The 20354-nt window shown below is 39.7% G+C and overlaps 1 protein-coding gene across 2 annotated transcripts in view; it reads right to left on the bottom strand.

Moving 5' to 3' along the window:
* Positions 1-20354, bottom strand: part of Tek (TEK receptor tyrosine kinase) — a 142904-nt gene that overhangs the window by 54438 nt on the left and 68112 nt on the right. For both annotated transcript variants that reach the window (XM_004658392.3, XM_004658393.3), the window contains exons 7-8: positions 14222-14350; positions 11130-11281 (exon numbers count right to left, since the gene is read on the bottom strand). In XM_004658392.3, coding sequence (XP_004658449.2) covers positions 11130-11281; positions 14222-14350 — 281 coding nt within the window. The remainder of the gene's footprint in view (positions 1-11129; positions 11282-14221; positions 14351-20354) is intronic.

Below are 20354 nucleotides of genomic sequence, written 5' to 3'. Positions count from 1 at the left end.
ATGCTGTTCTCACTTTTTGTAAGACAAGCTTCTCTTTTCAAATGACAGAGACCACTGGGGAAACTCAAAACTCACCATAGTGCTGACAAGTGACAGTGGAGTGTTCAAAACTAACACATCTCTATCACACTTTCTAAGGCTCAGGGTCTATTGCAGAAGTGGCAGAGAGAACGTAAGAACCAAAGGAAGAGGAGGAATGCTTACAATACTGTTTTCCAGACACAAAGTGACCTTGATATTCATGATCTCTTAGTGGCTAATGCTACCTACACAAGACTTGCATAATAGGAGGGGAAAAAATGATGACATGAAAACAGGAGAAACTGATTAGCAAGAAGGGATTCAGTGGAGGGGGGATTTGGGATAAGGGGGTGATGGGAGGGGACTATAATCTGATATATTGTCTACATGTATATGTATGTGTTTGGAAGTTCTTAATAAGTTTTTTTAAAAAGAGAAAGTCTTAAATAAATGGCACATCATTATAGGTATGAATAACTACAAGAATAAACCAAATAAGTAAAGCAAAATCAGCACAAGGGAAGAAATAGTTAAGATCAGGGAGAAAAGAAATCAAATATAGACTGAAAGCCAGAATACAGAAGATCAGTGAAATGAAGATATGGTCCTTTGAAAAGATTTTGTCAATGCAGACCTTTATCTAGACTTTCAAATAAAACCAGAGAGGAAACATTGCAGCTGATACCACAAAAATGATGACAAAACACTAGAAGTTATTGTGAACATCTATACCCCAACATATTTAGTAACCTAGAAGAAATGACCACATTTCTGGGCACATAGAATCATGAGAAAACAAAAACTTCAACAAATTAGTTACAAGTACTGTGAGTGAGTGAGTGAGTGAGTGAGTGAGTGAGTGAGTGAGTGAGTTATTAAAAAGTCTTTCTTCTAAGACAAGGACAGAACCAGATGGCTCCAGTGCTGAATTCTATCAGAGTTAAAGAACTAATGCTAATTCATTGTATGGCAAAATTACTCCACATTTAAAGCAGTAAACAACTAGCTTTTATCAAAAGCAGCTGGGACAACTCAGGAGAGACGGCATGGGGAGGATCACCAGACCCCCACCCGAGACCTCAGGCATGCCAGCTGTATACAATCATGCATGGGGTCTGTGGTCTCAGGGGGAGATAAAGTATGTACAGGGTAAAAGATCAAGGAACAATGATCCCCACTGAAGTGCTGTTTTGTAAGTAAGCCCTCATCCCCAGGTCATTTATTATTTCTAATGGTTTTTGGTGGCTCTTCAAGGTTTATTATATATAATAAATGAATTCTGCAAAATTGTACAGTACAAAATCAAATTATTAAAAGTGATAGTGCTGTTATATACTAGTTATGAATTATCTGAAAAAGAAAATCAAACAATCTTGTTTACAATAGCTACAAAAACTCTAAAAATAAATTTAACCAAAAGATGTAAGATTAATATAATTAAAACCATAAAACATTAATGAAAAAGTGCAAACACAGTCCCTATTCATGAATCAGAAGAATAAATATACTAAAATACTCATACTAAAGTGAACTAGAGATACAATGAAATCTCTATCAAAATACCAATCAAGCTGGGTGTGGTGGTGCACGTCTTTAATCCCAGCACTTGTGAGGCAGAGGTAGAAGGATCACTGAAAGTTAGAGGCCACCCTGAGACTACATAGTTAATTCCAGGTCAGCCTGGACCAGAGTGAGACCCTACCTTGAAAAAAAAAAAAGAGAAAAAGAAAAATACCAATCAAATTCTTAATAGACCGAAAAAAAAAAAAAGCCAAAACATGCAAGCTACCACAAAGAAGAGAAATAAGATGGAGTAAAAATAATATAATAGGAAGCTTTACACTACCTGATTTTCAACTCTACTATAAAACTACAGTAATTAAAACAGCATGGTTTTGGCAAAAAATATAAACCATAGATCAATGAAAAAGAAATGAGCTGAGAAGTACCCCCCCCATATCAAACTAATCTTCAATAAAGTAACTAGAATTTGAGTTGTAAAGAAGATAGTCTTTTTAATAAATGATCTAGGGAAAATGCATAGCTATAATCAGTGGGACCAAACAGACCACAATCTCACTATATCTAAAAATAACACTCCTAAGGGATCAAAGACCTGAAACTATGGGAAAGTTGGTATGGACAAGAAATTGTATAAGGGTCCCAAACACAGGATATTGAAGATAAAACAAGCAGTGGGATGACATCAAGCCAGATAGCTTCTGCACAAGAGAAACAGTCATTAGAATAAAGAGATGGAAACAGTCAGAATAATTAATTACAAGCTATCTGGCAAGGGCTAATAATGGAAATTGATCTAGATAGACATTTCTCAAAGGAAAATAAACAAATGGCCAGCAAGTGTATGAGAAAACTGTTCATCAGCACTATCAGAGAAATGCAAATTAAAACTACAGTTAAATATTACCTCACTTCAGTTAGAATATCTGTTTGCAAAAAGATCAAACATTCACAAGTGCTGGCAAGAACATGGATAAAAGGGAACCCTTGCTACACTATAGGTAGAAAATAGAATGAGCCTCCTCAAGACTGCAATAGAAGCATGGATGGATACAGTGAGTCAACATCAAAGAAAATGAAATCAGTACAGTGAAGACAGGTCACATCCATGCTTATTGTAAAATAATTCAAAACAGCTAAGAAATGCAGACAACAAAGTGTCCATCAGCTGACAATGGCTAAAACTGATTACATATTCACAATGAAATAGCATTCAGCCTTATACACAGTTCAAATCCTGTTGTTTTTAAATTTTTTGTTTATTTTTATTTATTTATTTGAGAGAGAGAGAGAGAATGGGCACACCAGGGCCTCCAACCACTGCAAACAAACTCCAGATGTGTGCATCTGGCTAACGTGGGTCCTGGGGAATCAAGCCTCAAACTGTGGTCCTTAGGCTTCACAGGCAAGCATTTAACCACTAAGCCATCTCTCCAGCCCACAAATCCTATTGTTTGAGACAACCTTTGGTCATTCTATTAAGCAAAATAGCGTGCATAAAAAGTGCAAGACAACATAATATTATCCATATGTGGAATCTAAAAAGGCTGATCTCACAAAAGCTGAGAGCAGAATGGTGGTCAGCAGAGATGAGGAAAGTAGAGGTAAGGGAGGGATGGGGAAAGGTTGATTCAATGGTAGTAAGCTATAATTAGATAGAAGGAAACTCTTCTGGCATTGTAACATGCAGTATGATGACTATAGGTTATGAAACATATCTATAAAATTCATGTATTTTAGAAAAAAGAATTTTGGATGTTTTAGCCATAAAGAAATGATAAATGCTTAAGAGGATGGATATGCTAATCCTGATATGAACATTACACATGTAACAGAGCATCATATACCATTTTAAAATGGCACTTTCTATATGCCATTTTAAAAATGAAAAATGCTCATAAAAGAAGTTATACACAGTATGATTGACCCTTACCATAAAGTAGCCATTACTTCCACAAACTCATGAAAATACCAACAAGATTGTTGAAAATAATCATCTGGCCTCTCCTACCTAAGACATTGAGCAGAAGTAGGAACATTTGATATATGAACAGCAGTAATGGTGCATTCTGTATATCCTAATACTCAAAGATATTGCATGTCTTTGATCATCTCTGAGAGAGAAAATAAGACAACTATACCAAAATCTATAGAAAGGAAACCAAGCAAATTTTTGGAGGATCACTTTTAACATTTAAAAATCCATTGGGGAGGCTTCTGGTCAAGATGGCATCTGCCTAACTGCACTGCACCTCCCGGGGAAGGAAAAGCAAGACATTAAGGATACATTGGGTTTTCTGGGGGGAACAGTCTCTAATAGACCTCTGGTGGGAGGACACAGAGGGGCAAGAAGGGGAATTGGCTGATCCCCACACTCTCGGGTAGCCAACCAGTCCTCATACCCTCAAGCAGACATCCTAGCCATGGTCCTAGCCACAGGTTCCTCCTGCACTAACTGCAGGCCAGGAATCTCAGGCCAGCATAGCTCCACCTGCACCCTAGCAAGTGGGTGACTGTCCCATTCTCCATGTCTGGCACGACCTCCCTCCCATTCCCCCAACCCCGTGAGACCACCGCCACTCTTCCCCTGCCCTATGAGACCACAGCCACACTACCCCCTCCCACATGATCTCCCTCCCTCTCCCCCTCCCCCGGCCCCATTAGACCACCACCACACTCCCCCCATCCTGCATGACCACGGCCCCACTTCCCCACCCCATGTGAACTCCATCCCACAAAAGCTATCCCAATTGCCAGTGCCCCTCCATCCCCTGTGAACCCAGGAAAGCCAGATTAGCTCCACCTGCACTTCCAGGCTCCTGAATGCCACCATCCTACTGGCCACTGCCCCCCACTTCCCTGTCCACTTTGGGCCACCTGACCACACACTGTCATACCTCGAATCACAGAACAACAAGCCTCGACATCAGGTCCTTGGGCCCCCACCAGAGCCTCACAGGCTCCTTCCCTCTGAGTAGGCAGGACAATTCCTACCAGAAAAATAGTGGAAGCAAACATAAAAGGAAATAATCACTGGACACACTTCAAGGGTAGACTATAACTTCCTCCTAGATTAAATAAGGTTCCTACACTGTGGTGGGCAGACTACCACACAAAAGGAATAACATGAAAAATCAAACGCAAGTAAATCCAATAAGATCACCCAGTCCTACCATGGAAGTCTCTAATCAAAACATAGAAGAGACACTAGGATCAGAACCCCAAATTGAAGTTATAAACTATGTAACCTTGACCAAGCAAATGGAAGAATTTACAGAAAAGCAACAAAGGACTGATAATCATATGAATGCTGTCATTGCTAGACTAGACTTAATAGATAAGACCCTGGAAGGGGTCCAAAGACAGTTAAATGATCTGAAGGAGAGAAAAAGAAAAAGGGGGTGACCTCAATAATGAGCTGGCTAAGCTCAATGAAGACCTAAAGAAATGCAAGGATGAATTCCAGGAAGCATCAAGAAAATCAGAAAATGACACTAAAGGGGAACTTGACAGAGGGATGGAAACTATACATAGAAAAGTAGTAGAAAATGCAAGCCAAATAGAACAAGCCCAAAACTCTTTAGAAGCTCTCAAGAATAGAGTCAGGGCTGGAGAGATGGCTTAGCGGTTAAGCGCTTGCCTGTGAAGCCTAAGGACCCCGGTTCGAGGCTCGGTTCCCCAGGTCCCACGTTAGCCAGATGCACAAGGGGGCGCACACATCTGGAGTTTGTTTGCAGAGGCTGGAAGCCCTGGTGCGCCCATTCTCTCTCTCTCCCTCTATCTGTCTTTCTCTCTGTGTCTGTCGCTCTCAAATAAATAAATAAATAATTTAAAAAATAAAAATAGACAGTTTGTCATTCTTATAAAAAAAAAAAAAGAATAGAGTCAGCCATGTGGAGGATAGAAACTATATATGGAAGACAAAAGAGAAGAAACAGTTCAAGAATCCAAACATTTCAATAAATTAAAAAAATCTCTGTGAGCAGAACATGAGGGAATAGTGGAATACCTTTAAACATCCTAACATTTGGATCATGGAAATACCAGAAGGGGAAGAAATTCAGACCAAAGGCATGGAGAACTTATTCAACAAAATTAATTGAAGAAAAATTTCCCATTCTCTCAAAAGAAACCCCCATCAAGTTACAGGAAGCTAACAGAACTCCAAACAGACTGAACCAAAGGAGAAATTCTCCAAGACATATTATCATTAAGATATTGATACCAAAGAGAAAATCCTAAAAGAAGCTAGGGAAAAACAACAAATTACATTTAAAGGTAACCCCATCAGAATTACTTCAGATTTCTCAATGGAAACCCTGAAGACCAGAAGGGCCTGGAATGGAACAAAGTCTAAGAACCTATGGCTTCCAACATAAACTACTCTACCCAGCAAAGGTATTTTGCATAATAGATGGTGAAAGAAAAACTTTCCAGGATAAAACTCAGATTTACAGTTATATGAACACAAAGCCAAACCTGCAGAGAGTACTTCAGGGAATTCTCCACACAGAGGAATTAAATAATCACCTCAAGTGCCTACAAGAAGCAGATCACAATAACCAAACTCAGAGAAGCCACAAAAAAACTAAAGTCCATGAAAACACCAAACCACATAAACCAACAGAATATGACAGGGATCAAATCAAACTTCACAGTCATTACCCTAAATATTAATGGCCTTAATTCACCCATCAAGAGACATAAGCTAACAGGGTGGATCAGACAATTAGATCCTTCAATCTGATGTCTTCAAGAAACCCACCTCACCACTAAAGACAGACACCTCCTCAGGGTGAAAAGGTGGAAAATGATATTTCAAGCAAACAGGAATAAGAAACAAGCAGATGTAGCTATACTAATATTGGATAAAATAGACTTCAAACCAAAAGTAATAAAAAAAAAAGAAGGCTACTTCCTACTTACCAAGAGAACAATTCAACAAGATGATATCACAATCATAAATATTTATGCACCAAATGCAGGGGCACCACAATTCATAAAACAATACATACTTGACAATAAAACAGAAATAACCACCAACACCATCATAGTTGTGGACTTCAATACATCATTATCACTAATAGACAGATCATCCAAACAGAAACTCAACTGGGAAGTGAGAGAGCTCAACAAAACCATAGAACATTTAGACTGAACAGACATCTACAGAACATTCTACCTCAAATCCACAGATTACAAATTCTTCTCAGCAGCCCATGGAACCTTCTCTAAAATAAATGATATACTGGGTCACAAGGTCTGCCTCCAAATTTTTAGGAAGATTGACATAACTCAATGCATGATATCAGATTACAATGCTATATTGCTAGAAATTAACAACAAAAGAAGCACCAGAAATCCCATCAGCTCCTAGAAACTGAACAACATACTTTTAAACAATAAATGGGTAGTGGATGAAATAAAAAATGAAATTGCAAAATTTCTAGAAATGAATGGCAATGAAAACACATTGTACCCAAATTTATTGAACACAATGAAGGCTGTCCTCAGGGGAAAATTCATAGCACTAAATGCCTTCATAACAAAGACATAGATCCCAAATCAATAACCTAATCATCCACCTAAAGGCACTGGAAAAGCAAGAAGAATCCAACCCAAGAAGCTCCAGATGGAAAGAAATAATTAAGATTAGAGCAGAAATTAATGATTTGGAAACTAAGAAAATTGATAAAGCAAAGATATGGTTCTTTGAAAAAATAAACAAGATTGACAAACCCCTGGCTAATATGATCATGCAAAAAAAAGAGATGCTTCAAATTAACAAAATTAGGAATGAAAAAAGAGAGATCACAACAGACATAAGTGAAATTGGGAGAATCATCAGGACTTATTTCATAAACTTCTACTCCACAAAACTGGTTAATATGGAGAAAATGGATGAATTCCTGGAAATATACCACCTACCAAAGCTAAATCCAGAGCAGGTTAATCTCCTAAACAAACATATCATAGCCATTGAAATTGAAAAGGTAATCAAAAACCTCCCCCAAAAGAAAAGGACCAGAGGCCTTCTCAGCTGAATTCTGTCAAACCTTCATAGAAGAACTGAAACCAATTTTTCTCAAACTGTGCCACACAATCAGAGAACAGGGATAGCTCCCTAACTCCGTCTATGAAGCTCGTATCACCATAATACCAAAACCAGACAGAGATGCCACAAAAAAGAAAAACTATAGGCCTATTTCCCTGATGAACTTAGACACAGAGATCCTGAACAAAATCCTCGCAAACCAAATCCAACAACACATCAAAAACATTATCCACCATGATCAAGTGGGATTCATCCTATGAACACAGGGGTGGGTCAACATACTGAAATCTGTCAATGTAATACACAACATAAATAAGCTTAAACACAAAAACCACATGATCATTTCAAAAGATGCAGAAAAAAGCCTTTGACAAATTACAACATCACTTCATGATCAAAACATTGGAGAGAATTGGCATGGTCGGCTCATATCTTAACATAATAAAGGCTATATACAAAGCTCCTAAAGCCCAAATAATACTTAATGGAGAGAGACTGGAGGAATTCCCACTGAGATCAGGAATAAGACAGCAGTGTCCACTTTCACATCTGTTCTTCAATGCAGTACAGGAAGTCCTAGCTCAAGCAATAACATAGGAGAAAGAAATAAAAGTGATACAAATTGGAAAGGAAGAAGTAAATTTAGCCCTATTTGCAGATGACATGATTCTGTACATAAGAGACCTGAGAGCCTCCATCTCAAAAGTCTTAAAGGTGATTAACTACTTCAGCAAAGTAGCTGAAATAACATTAACCAAGGATGTGAAAGACCTATACAATGAGAACATAAAAACACCATAAAAGGAATAGAAAGGGAGAGAGGGGTACTTAACAGGATGGTATTGTATATATGTAAGTAGAAGACCAGATTAATGGGGGTAAAAAGGCCTAAGTGAGGTCAAGGGAAGAGATTGAGTAAAGGATAGGTGGAGAGAGGGCTAATCAAAATTTAAGAGGATATAAGTAAGTCATATGGAAACATACTTTTTTGGACAATGGAACACACTGGAGCCAGAGATTGTTACTAGAAAGTTTTCAGTGCCAGAGATGGGATATCTTCTAGTGAGTTTTGACCAGGGAGATCCCTTATGCCCCCAAAACATTACAGGCCATTGCTGAGGCTCTTGGTTTCCTACCAGGAATAGTGATAAAACCCAATTGCTGAAGACTCCACATACTTGGTCTGCAAGGTCACTGAGAAATCCTGCTGGAGCTGAGCTGAAAACCTCCTCCATGTAGACCAGCTGACAGAAAGTTGGAAAAAGCCATGCTGCATACAGTGCAATGGGAGAGAGAGAAATAACCAGTGAAGATACCCAACAGTGGACACTGCAAGCCTTATATTTGGCTAGCCAGGCAAAATGAGCTAACGGGTGCAATAGTGGCACATCTGTTATGGGGGTATGTAACATGGAGTGACCTGGCTAGAATCTGGAAGAGAGTCAGTCCCCAGACAGTTAGCTTGTCTAGTGCCAGAAGGTGCTACATGAGCAACTGGGGGAAAATGACCAACATCTGTCCAAGCAACTTGTGGTCTAAGCTACTCAGTAGCAAACTACCTGATGTGATGCTCACCCAAGTGCAATAGTGGCACTCAGCCATGGTAGGAAACCAACTACTCTTGATTTAGCTAACAGATCTGCTTAGTGGAACAGAACCCATAGCTGGAACTGGAAATCATGTCAGAACCATATCCAAAATGAGCCTGCTAACTATTACCAAGCTCCCACCAATCATAGACTATAGTAGGGCCTACACCTATTAAATTTTCTCTCTCTCTCAAAAAAAAAAGATTATCCCATTTATATATTTATTTGGCATTAACTTCACTATCTGTTGGAGAATTTGCTTCTTTTTCAGGTAGATGCAGATTCTAGAGAGAGAACCAGCCCATCACACCTCAAAGGGGCCCAGCTGAAACTAAGAATATTTGGGGAAATGAGCAAGAGTTCTGCTTTCTTGGTGGACCTGGTACCAGCACAAGGGTGAAGGAGATAGACACAGAGAATACTCAACTCCTATCAAGCCAGATATGTAGAGACACAGAGGCTCCCAAAAGCTCGTCACTGAAGCTGACCTAAAATGAACACAACATGACTCAGGGAAATTTGAAGAAGAGGGGGCTGAAGAGGGGACCCACACATTTGGGTCATTATGTACAAAGACCTTGCCTCATACCCATAATTGATGGCTAGCCCCACAATGCATGACCCATATTCTCCAATAAGGAGGGTCCCTGCGGAGGGGGGAAGACAGGGAGGAGGCTAATGATGGTACCTACATGACTGTGTACACTGTGTACATAACTAAAAAAAAATCCATTGCAGTTCCTGTGTCTACTACCTTTGGAGTCATTGGGACAGGGAAGGGCAGAGTGTTGGAAATCTATCCAGCAGAAAGAGAACTATTGTGGCATGGCCCCACTTGGGGCTGAGGAACAAAAGTGAGGCAGTGTGGGAAACACAGGAATGCACTTGAGCTTAAGTATTTTGTGATCACAGGTGAATTTTTTATTCAATATTTAAGCCATAAAATTAATCTAAATCACATAACAATGAGTTGTGTGCTCTTTGATAATCTACATGCTATCATTTGCATGTTAGTTTCTTTTATACTGTCCAAATCGGTATATTATGAGCTATGGTTTTGTTTGGTGACCACAGTTTTGACTTGGAGATGGGGGGAGCAAACTGAAGACCTTTTAATGTAGAGTCAAATGGATCATGCTGAAGTCACCCCCTGTACTCTCCCACCAAGGAGCATAACAGAAGGAGAGTAATAAGTTAAACCTTATGTTCTAGGCTGACTCAATGGTAGTGCACTTGCCTAACATGCATGAAGTTCTGTGTTCAATCCTTACTACTGATTAAAAAAAAAAAAAAAAAGAAGCTTGGGCTGGAGAGATAGATTAGTGTTAAGGGGTTTGCCTGCAAAGCCAAAGCATCCTGGTTTGATTCTCCAGGGCCCACGTAAGCCAGATACACAAGGGGCTATGTGCGTCTGGAGTTGTTTGTAGTGGCTAGAGGCCCCAGCACACCCATTCTCTCTTTCTCTCTGTCTCTCTCTGTTCTCTCTCTCTTTTCAAACAAACAAACATATAAATAAATAAATAAAATTTATGAAAAAAAAAACCACTCTGTGTCCTGGTAGCACAGGAATGTCCTATTGATTTGTGGATTGCAGCACTCCTCCTTGACCACTAGGCCTCCTAGTGACACAAGGAACATGAGAAATGAAGCTTTTGTGAGGACAGAGCCTTGAGTAGGCTGACATGTTCATACGGCTCACACACAACCAAACAGTTCTGTAGGGTGAGGCCATTTTCCACTCAGCTCCACAGACTCTATTGTGGTGCTAAATTCCCAGCCTCTCACTGTGGCACTGTCCATGCAGAGGAAGTCTGGGAGGCTTCAGTGGGTCTGCTGTACCCCCTTGAATATGGCATTTTATCAAGACTGACAAGACACTGCAGCTTTCAGAGATGGGTTTTTATGCCAACACCATCTTATTCTGTCAGGAGAATGGCTCTTACTTGGAGCACTGTCCCATCTGGCTTCACCAGGGTCATTTCTTCATTAGCAGGTAGCGGCCAGCCAGAGGCTTTGCAGATGGGGTTAAATTTTCCACTGTTTACTTCAATGTGATCTGGCAAATCCTCTATCTGTGGTGTCTGCCTGGGCCTGCCTGAGTAAGAAAAGCAGTACCATGAAGTCTAATCTTTAACACAACAGTAGCAATATAGTAAGTCATACACCATACCAGAACTTTGAAAATACTTTGTCTTATCATCATATAATAAAATTATGAGGTGAGTGGTATTGTAGTCTCCACCTTATAGAGGAGGGGATGGAGGGTCAAAGCCCAGATTCAAGCTCAGGCTTTTGTGAATCCAAAGTTCGCATTCTTCACTATGCTGCTGAACCCCTCAGTGGGCCTGCGAGGAGGGCTCTCAATATTAAAATGTCACCATGGCCACGTGACCCCAGACCTGGCTATTCAATATCCATCTTACTGTGTGTGTGTGTGGCTGTGTGTGTGAGCAGGCATGTGATGGCCAGAGGACAGCCCCAGGTGTCATTCCTCAGGTGCCAGACACCTTGATTAAGGTAGGATCTCTTCTTGACCAGAAAATCACCAAGTAGGCTAGACAAGCTATCCATTGAGCCCCAAGGAACCATCTGTCTCTACTTCTCCAGTGCTGAGATTACAAGTACACACCACCATGTTTGCTTTATTTTTATACGAATTCTGGGGATTGAAGTCAAGTCTCCATGCTTTCCAGACAAGCATTTTAAGGACTGAACTATATCCCAGCACCCCCATCTTGCTTTGAGAGGATTATTACAAATAAAACCTACTTTCCCCACTGATCAAATCACTAGTGTGAGAGCTCTCATTGATTGGGGCAGCAAGTAAATTATTCACACTGACATCATAGAAATAAAGTAAGGTATAACTCCCCCAAAGCAATTTTTAGTCAATAGCAAAATCAAAGATAGTGCTGCTAGTATTTAATAACAACAACAACCAAAAACTCCTTGGATTAGCAAAGGAAATGGAATCAGGTTTCCTTGTCTAATATCTGCATAATAGAAAATGAACTATCCAATGTAGAATAATTTTTTCTAACTATAGGGTCTCAGAGAAAGAACCACTGACCATCTGTAATTAAGTGAGCCAAAGTTATTATGGCTGGGATTTGGCTCAAGACAACCTGTTTGGAGGAAGCAGAGCACTGGGGGCTTGGGGGCAGGGCTTCTAGGGGTCAAATTGTTCTTGGTCCCTTGCACTTTCCTGTTTTGTTTTCTGACTGTCATGAAGTGAATAGCTTTCACCATATTCTTTTGCTGCCATGACATTCTGCCTTGTTGGCCCAAAGCAACAGAGCCAGTCAATGATGATATGGTCTCTGAAAGTGTGGGCCAGAACAAACCTGCAAACTGATTTTCCCAAATACTCTGTCACAGTGACAGAAAGCTGAGTAAGACACTGCAACATTATGAGTGTGTGTGTATGTGTGTGTGTATGCATGTACATTCTGAGTGAGCATATATTTCTTACCATAATGTTCATATTTATACACTTGAAAAGGCAATTTTTTATTTCTAAATGATGAAGATATGTAAAAGTATGCATCTTTAGATATTAAAAATATTAAAAATATATGTGGGACTGGAGGGATGGTTTTGCAGTTAAGACACTTGCCTAAAAAGCCAAAGGACCCAGGTTCAATTCCCCAAAACCCACATAAGCCATATGCACAAGGTGGTGCATGCATCTGGAGTTTGTTTGCAGCAGCTGAAGGTCCCATTCTCTCTCCACCTCTCTCTCACACATGTGCTTTCTCAAATAAGTAAATAAAAATATTTTTGGCCAGGCATGGTGGCACACATCTTTAATCCCAGCACTTGGGAGGCAGAGGTAGGAGGATTGCTGTGAGTTCAAGGTCACGCTGAGACTACATAGTGAATTCCAGGTCAGCCTGAGCTAGAGTGAGACCCTACCTCAAAAATCCACCCCCCCAAAAATTTTAAATATGTATTTGGGGGCATGGATTAACAAACTTATATACAGAGACAAAACATGTTCAGGTTTGCAAGGCACATTCTCTGTGGTAACTGAAATTTTGTGCCTAGCCACAATCTGTGTAGTGTAAATGAATGGGTCTAATTGTATTTCAGTAGTTTTCTTCATCACAACCAACAGTAGACAAAATAAAAGAATGAGATGCTGATTCATGTTACAGCATAGACAAACCTCAGAAAAGGTATGGTAACTGAAAGGAGGACATTGCCAAAGACCGTATAAGATATGATCCTATTTACAGTATGTAAAGTGTTAAGAAAAGGCAAATGGGTAGTAAATTAATGGTTGTCTGAGGACAGCATGTGCTAGTGAGTACAAATTAGATTGTAATGATTAATGCACAATTCTATGAAAACATTAAAAACCACTGACTTACTGACTTGAACAGTATGAAAGAGTGGATATCATGATATAACAATTATGTGTCAATAATGCTGGGGGGGTTTTGTTGTTTTGTTTTGTTCGTTTTTGATTTTTCGAGGTAGGGTCTCACTCTAGCTCAGGCTGACCTGGAATTCACTATATAGTCTCAGGATGGCCTCGAACTCACAGTTATCCTCTTACCTCTGCCTCCTGAGTGCTGGGATTAAAGGTGTGCACCACCACACCCAGCCAATAATGCTGTTTTTTAAAATATAGTAGATTGGAGTGGATCTATGAGTTCTGAATGAGTTATTTAAATTTCATTTTGAGTTTCATCCTATCTCCTCTTTAAAAGTATTATTTGTCTTCCCAAGGTAATCCTGCCCCTGTTGTATAGCCCCAGAGGAGAGGCTGGCCATGAAGACAAGTGCAGCCTCTCAGACTGCCAGCCATTGCTTGGCACTGGCACCACAAGCACGTGGATCATTCAGAGAAAGAGAAAGGAAGGCTGGAACATGGTCCTTACATGGGAATTAAAATGCCAGGGGAGTGAGTATTTATTTTGTTCAAGATTTTAGATAAATTCTTCCCAACTTTCCAGGGAAGAATTACAACAGGAGAGCTCTGATCAGACCCACTGATCACAACCCTGACTGCCGTGTTACCTTGCTTTACCTTCTCTCTCACACTGCAGTCCTTGCCATCCTTGAGAGCAGAGACAGCCTTGGAATCGATCACACATCTCCCCATTGGTGCAGCGGCATCTCAGCTTACAATCTGGTCCGTAGTAACCAGGGTGACATGCTGTAAATAGAGACATCACAAACCAGGGTTAATATGGAAGGGAGAAAACTAAAGTTCTAATTGGTAAGTTTTCTTTTTCCCTCCAACCTATCAACTTTGCTAATTCACTTAAGCTACGGTATGATGTATGTGATTTACTAGGACTCAATGCCTAGGCCATTCTGCTTCCAAAGAGATGAATTAGATCCTACCAGGCCACCCATCTCATCAATATAAGAATATTGAGAAAAAAATTGCATGAAATTATTGGAGAGTGGCAAGGAGGTGCGAATGCTACAGGGAGTTGAAATTTGAAAGACAGGAAGGTGTGCTTCTCATTTTTTTAAGGTTTTTGCTTAATTGTTGGGCACAACTGACTCTGTTGCAGAAGGCTAAAACCCCAAAGAAAACCTATTGTTTGATTAGCTTGACAAATCAGAGGACAGAGTTGAAGCAACCTGTTTCAGGAGAGTGGAAGGAAAACCCAGAACAGGGAATTGGAAAGAAGGCACAAGCCTTTGGCTGACCCTTGAACCACACTGCTCAGCTCAGACTCAGGGAAGACAGATACAGGTTGGAGAACTACCCAGTTAACCGCCTACTAAAAACAGCAGAAAATAAGCATTCATCAAAGCCACCTATCTCCAGAGACCCCACAGTGTAATGTTCAGGCCAAGATACAATCGCAAAATTACCAACCTCAGAAGAAATGGAGAACTATGGCCCATTCCTTAAAAGAAAATCAATAGCAATCAACTATGAGGGCTTAGAAACAGAAGTGAAGATTTAAAAATATTTTTTATTTATTTATTATAAAAGAGAAGAATGTGGATACACATCAGGGCTTCTTGCTATCACAAATGAACTCCAAACACATGTGTCACATTGTATGTGTGGCTTGATGTGGGTATTAGGAAATCGAACCCAGGCAAGAGGCTTTGCAAGCAAGCACCTTTAAGACCATTGAGCCATTTCCCCAGCCCAGAATCCAAGATTCCTAACGCCACTATAAATGACTATGCTCAGTGAGTTAAAAGAAGATACATTCACAGCAATGGAAGCAATAAGAAATTTCAACATAGAAATAGAAGCTGTAAAAATAATCAGAAGAAACTCTAGAACTGAAAGCTCCTAGGTTTGAAATATGTGTATCACTATGTGGACTTAGGGAAAGAATGGAGTGACAGGAATGAGTCAAATTTGAAGCTGAATCTGCAGATATCCAGTCTGAATAGAGGTTAGGGACAATGATTAGAGCCTTGGGGACACTATGAAACAATACTGTAAGGTCTGACACACATGCAACTGAAGACTCAGAGAGGAGTGGCAAGAAAAGGGTAGCAATAATATTTAAAGAAACAGTCACTTAGATTTTCTCAATTTGTTGACATTTACACATTTAATAATACTGTAACGTCTTGCCCTGGCTTGTGAGCTCATGCACAGCATGGTCAAATTTCTGACAAACAACAATGAGGAGGATCGAGATGCTGGTCTTCTTTGTCCATAGTTGTCCCTGGCTTTTCCCTTACAGCTGAGTGTGTCCGTTGTTCCATTGCTTCTGCATTTTGTGGGCTCCTTCCCCTGAAGGGTAGAGCTACTGCTTTCGAGGGAGTGTCACTGCACTTCCTAGGACAGTTCTTGGAGTGTGTTAGACAGTGAAGGACTTCAGCTGACTAGCTGTGCTCATTTTGGTCAACTTTAACATTACTAGAAAGTGTTCCTTCAAAAACTTGCTCCTTGGAATTCTGCTAACTCCTTTCAACTTATAACTTATACACTAAGCCAAACCAGTCTTTATTTTTAGTTTCACCTCAGTGGAATCCTTATCAAAAATTATATTTTTTTTCACAGAAAGAAAAGAAACAAATTTACAATTCATTTGGAGACTAAAAAGTTTAGAATGGTTAAAAAAAATAATGAGAAAGAAAGAACAATCACACAAGTTGATTTTGAAACATCCTAAAACTCTATAGTAATCATGACATTAGCATTAAAAACAGACATACAAGCTGGGCGTGGTGGCGCACGCCTTTAGTCCCAGCACTCGGGAGGCAGAGGTAGGAGGATTGCCATGAGTTCAAGGCCACCCTGAGATGACAGTTAATTCCAGGTCAGCCTGGACCAGAGTGAGACCCTACCTCAAGACTGACCTAAATCTCCTACATCTTCCCTCCCTCCCTCTCCCCCTCTCCCCTCTATCTCTCTCCTCTCTAACTCTTGTATATTAGTTATCTTCTTCCTCAATTTCTTAGTGGACACTGACCTGTAACCCCCACTTCCAGCTTGGGCCTACCATCCACAATGAGCTTTTGATCAGAGAAACCTACAAGGTTTCCCAAAACAATGACAGACTTCTGTCAGAGTACTTGATGACCCACCAAAGGCCAGTGGTAAGACCCTATTGCTGAAGACTCCATACGCAGCTGACGCGTAAAATGGAATGACATGGCTGGAAGCCAGGAGAGAGTCAGTCCCCAGACAGTCAGCGTGTCTAGTGCCAGAAGGCGCTACATAGGCGACTGGGGGAAATGACCAAGATCTGTCCAAGCAACACATTGTTTAACCTAATTAGCAACAAATAACCGGATGTGATGCCCACACAAGTGCAATAGTGGCACACAGCCATGGTGAGGAATCAGTTGCTCTTGATTTGGCTAACTGAGCCACTCAGTGGTACTAGACCCATAGCTGGAGCTGGGAAACAAGTCAGAACCATACCCAAACACAAGCCCACTCTACAATATCAAGCTACCATCAATCACGGGGTATAAGAGGGCCTAAACCTATCATACTGTCTATCAAAAAAGTAAGTGTTATCTCAATTTTCCAGGTGCTAACTTACTCTCCATTGGAGAATCTGCTTCTCTTTTCCAGATAGATGCAGATCCTAAGAAGAGAGCTGCCCAACATACCTCAAAAGGGGCCCAACTGAAACTAAGGACAACTGGCGAAATAAGCAAGGGTGCTGTTTTCCTGATGAACCGGATACCAGCACAAAGGGGAGGGAGATCAATGCAGAGAAAAATCAACTCCTACCAAATCAGAGAGCCAGAGCCTCAGAGGCCCCCAGCACCTCAGCACTGAAGCAGACCAAAAATGAACCCAACATGGCTCAGGGTAATTTTGCGGAAGAGGGGGCGGAAAGAATGTCAGAGTCACATGTTGGGTCATGATTTGCAGAGACATTTATCATACCAATAACTGGGGGCTAACTCCACAATGCATGACCCATTTTCATTAACAAGGAGGGTCTAATGGGAGGGGGTAGATCACAGATGCGCCTAAATAATGGTACCAAACTGCCTGTATTTACTGAAAAGAAAACTAATAAATTAAATTTAAAAAAAAAGAAATCACATGATGTGTACTTTAAGATTAATATGAAATTAAACTAGAACACAATAAAAAGAATGACATATGGAAAGTCCTCAAAAAAAAAAAAAAAGACATACAGACCAATCAACAGAGAACACAGAAATAAATCTGTGTATACTGTTAACTGGATCAACAAAGGCACAAAGAACACACAATGAGGAAAAGGATAATCAGTCAGTGAGGGGGGGAGGGGCAGCTAGCTAGACATAAAAAGATGAGATGAGTTTGCCATCAGCCCAGCTACAAAAATCAACTAGAAATGGATTACAGACTTAAACATAAGACCTGAAGTTGTAAAACTATTTGGAGAAAATCTTTTTTGGCAATAATCTTGTACAGGAAACAACAGCCAAATAGACAAGTGGCATTGCATCAGATTTCAAAGCTCCTACACACCAAAGAAAACAACCAATCTGATGAAAAGGAAGTTTCTGGAATGGGAGAATATATTTTCAAGCCACTCATCTAATCCGGGGTTAATATCTAATGTACAGAAGGAACTCAATAGCAAGAAAACCTGTTTATAGAGGCTGGAGGGATGACTTAGTGGATAAGGTACTCACTCGCCTGCGAAGACAAACAACCCTGGTTCGATTCCCCAGAACCCATGTAAGCCAGATACACAAGGTGGTACATGCTTCTGGAGTTTGTTTGCAGTAGCTTAATGCCCTGACATGCCCATTCTCTCTCTCTCTCTCTCTCTCTCTCTCTCTCTCTTTAATATATAAATAAAAATAAAAATAGGTAAAGAAGCTGAATTGACATTTCTCAAAAGAACATATGCAGATGGTTAACATGTATGTAAAAACATGCTAAATTACAGCGGTTATCAAGGAAGGGCTAGGGGTATGGCTCAATCATAGAGTGCTTGCCCAATGTGCACATGGCCCGGGAATAAACCACCCAAATCACACATACAAAACATCAGAGAAACAATGAGACATAGATTTACACCTGTTAAAATGGCTGGTATCATAAGACAAAAGATAACAAATATTGGTGATAATATAAAAAATAAAGAACCCTTGTATATTATTTATAGATAGTTAAATATAGAAAATACCCATTCTCTCTCTCTCTCTCCATATATATATATATATATATATATATATATATATATATATATATATATATATATATATATACTTCTCCTCTCTCTCTCTCTCTCTATATATATATATATGTATAGATAGATAGATAGATAGATAGATAGATAGATAGATACCATATATATATACCTGCTTCTTCTCCTCTCTCAAAATAAGTTAATAAATAAAATATTTTTAATGTACTAGAGAGATGCCTCAGCAGCTAATGTGCTTGCCTGCAAAGTCTACAGACCCAGGTTCAATTCTCTAGTACCCATGTAAACCAGATGCACAAGGAGGCACATGCATCTGGAGTTTGTTTGCATGCCATTCTCTTTCTTTCTTTCTCTCTCTCAATCTCTCTCTCTCTCTCTCTCTCTCTCTCTCTCCATATATATCTGTCTCTCTTTCTCTCTCTCTCAAAATAAGCAAATAATTTTTTTAAATATAGAAAACAATGTGGAGCTTCCTTTAAAAATACAGACAACTATCATATGACTATAGCAACTGTACTTCTGGATGTGTACACACACATACACACACACATATTCAACTGATTCAACACAAATAATATGTATGTATTCATCCAAAAGAAATTAAATCAGCATCTCAACTATACTTGCTGTCCTATTTTTTTAATTAGTCACAATAGCAAAAACAGGTAATCAACCTATGTTAATCAATCTTACCTAACATTTTTATTAGTACATATTAATCGTACAAAAATCCAGGTTTCATCATGACATTATCATACTTTCATATAATGTACTTTGATCATATTTATTCTTTCTAATACCCTTTTTATCTTCCTTCTTTTCCCCTCCCACATCCCAAACAGTCTCCCTTTCAAGTTCTTGTCCTTCCCCGCCCCCTTTTAAATTCCACATGAGTAAACATGTAATAGTTGTTTTTATGCTTCTGGCTTGTTTTATTTAATACAACACTTTCCAATTCCACCCATTTTCTTGCAAGTGATAAATTTGTTCTTGTTTATCTTGTATGTAAAGAATGTGTGATGCAAGTTCAGGGGGTTAGTATATCCATTCAGCATCAAAAAGGTAAGAAATCCTGTCATGTTTTGACAGCATGGATAGATTTGGCGCATATTTACCCTATGAAATAAGCTAGGCATAGAAGAGCAATATTTCATGCTCTGTCTTATATGTGGAATCTAAAAGAGCCAAACTTAAAAATGCAGACAATAGTAACTTTCAGTGTCTAATGGGAAAACAGGGAGATGTTGGTCAAGGGTGCAAAATTTCAGTTATGCAGTGTGGATACATTCTAAGATGCACAGCATGGTAACTATAGTTAATAATATATGTTAAATATCCTCACAACACAAATGCAGACCTTCAGTGCTACAAAAGCAAGAAGTACTCACTCGTGCAATAGTGGCATAACTGTTATGGGGAGTGGCCAACTATTTTCTGATTGCATTTGAGGCCCACTCCACAGCAGGTGGTCAAAAGCCTGTGACTGGAGAGGTCACAGGCTCCAGAGGTAAGCAACTAGTGTTATGTTACGAAATGGACATATTGTGTCTATCAGACTTCCTT

This window comes from Jaculus jaculus, chromosome 1 (assembly GCF_020740685.1).
Source record: "Jaculus jaculus isolate mJacJac1 chromosome 1, mJacJac1.mat.Y.cur, whole genome shotgun sequence".
Classification (NCBI taxonomy): domain Eukaryota; kingdom Metazoa; phylum Chordata; class Mammalia; order Rodentia; family Dipodidae; genus Jaculus; species Jaculus jaculus.
The sequence above is the reverse complement of the archived record's forward strand: the minus strand, read 5'-3'. Positions and strand labels throughout refer to the sequence as shown.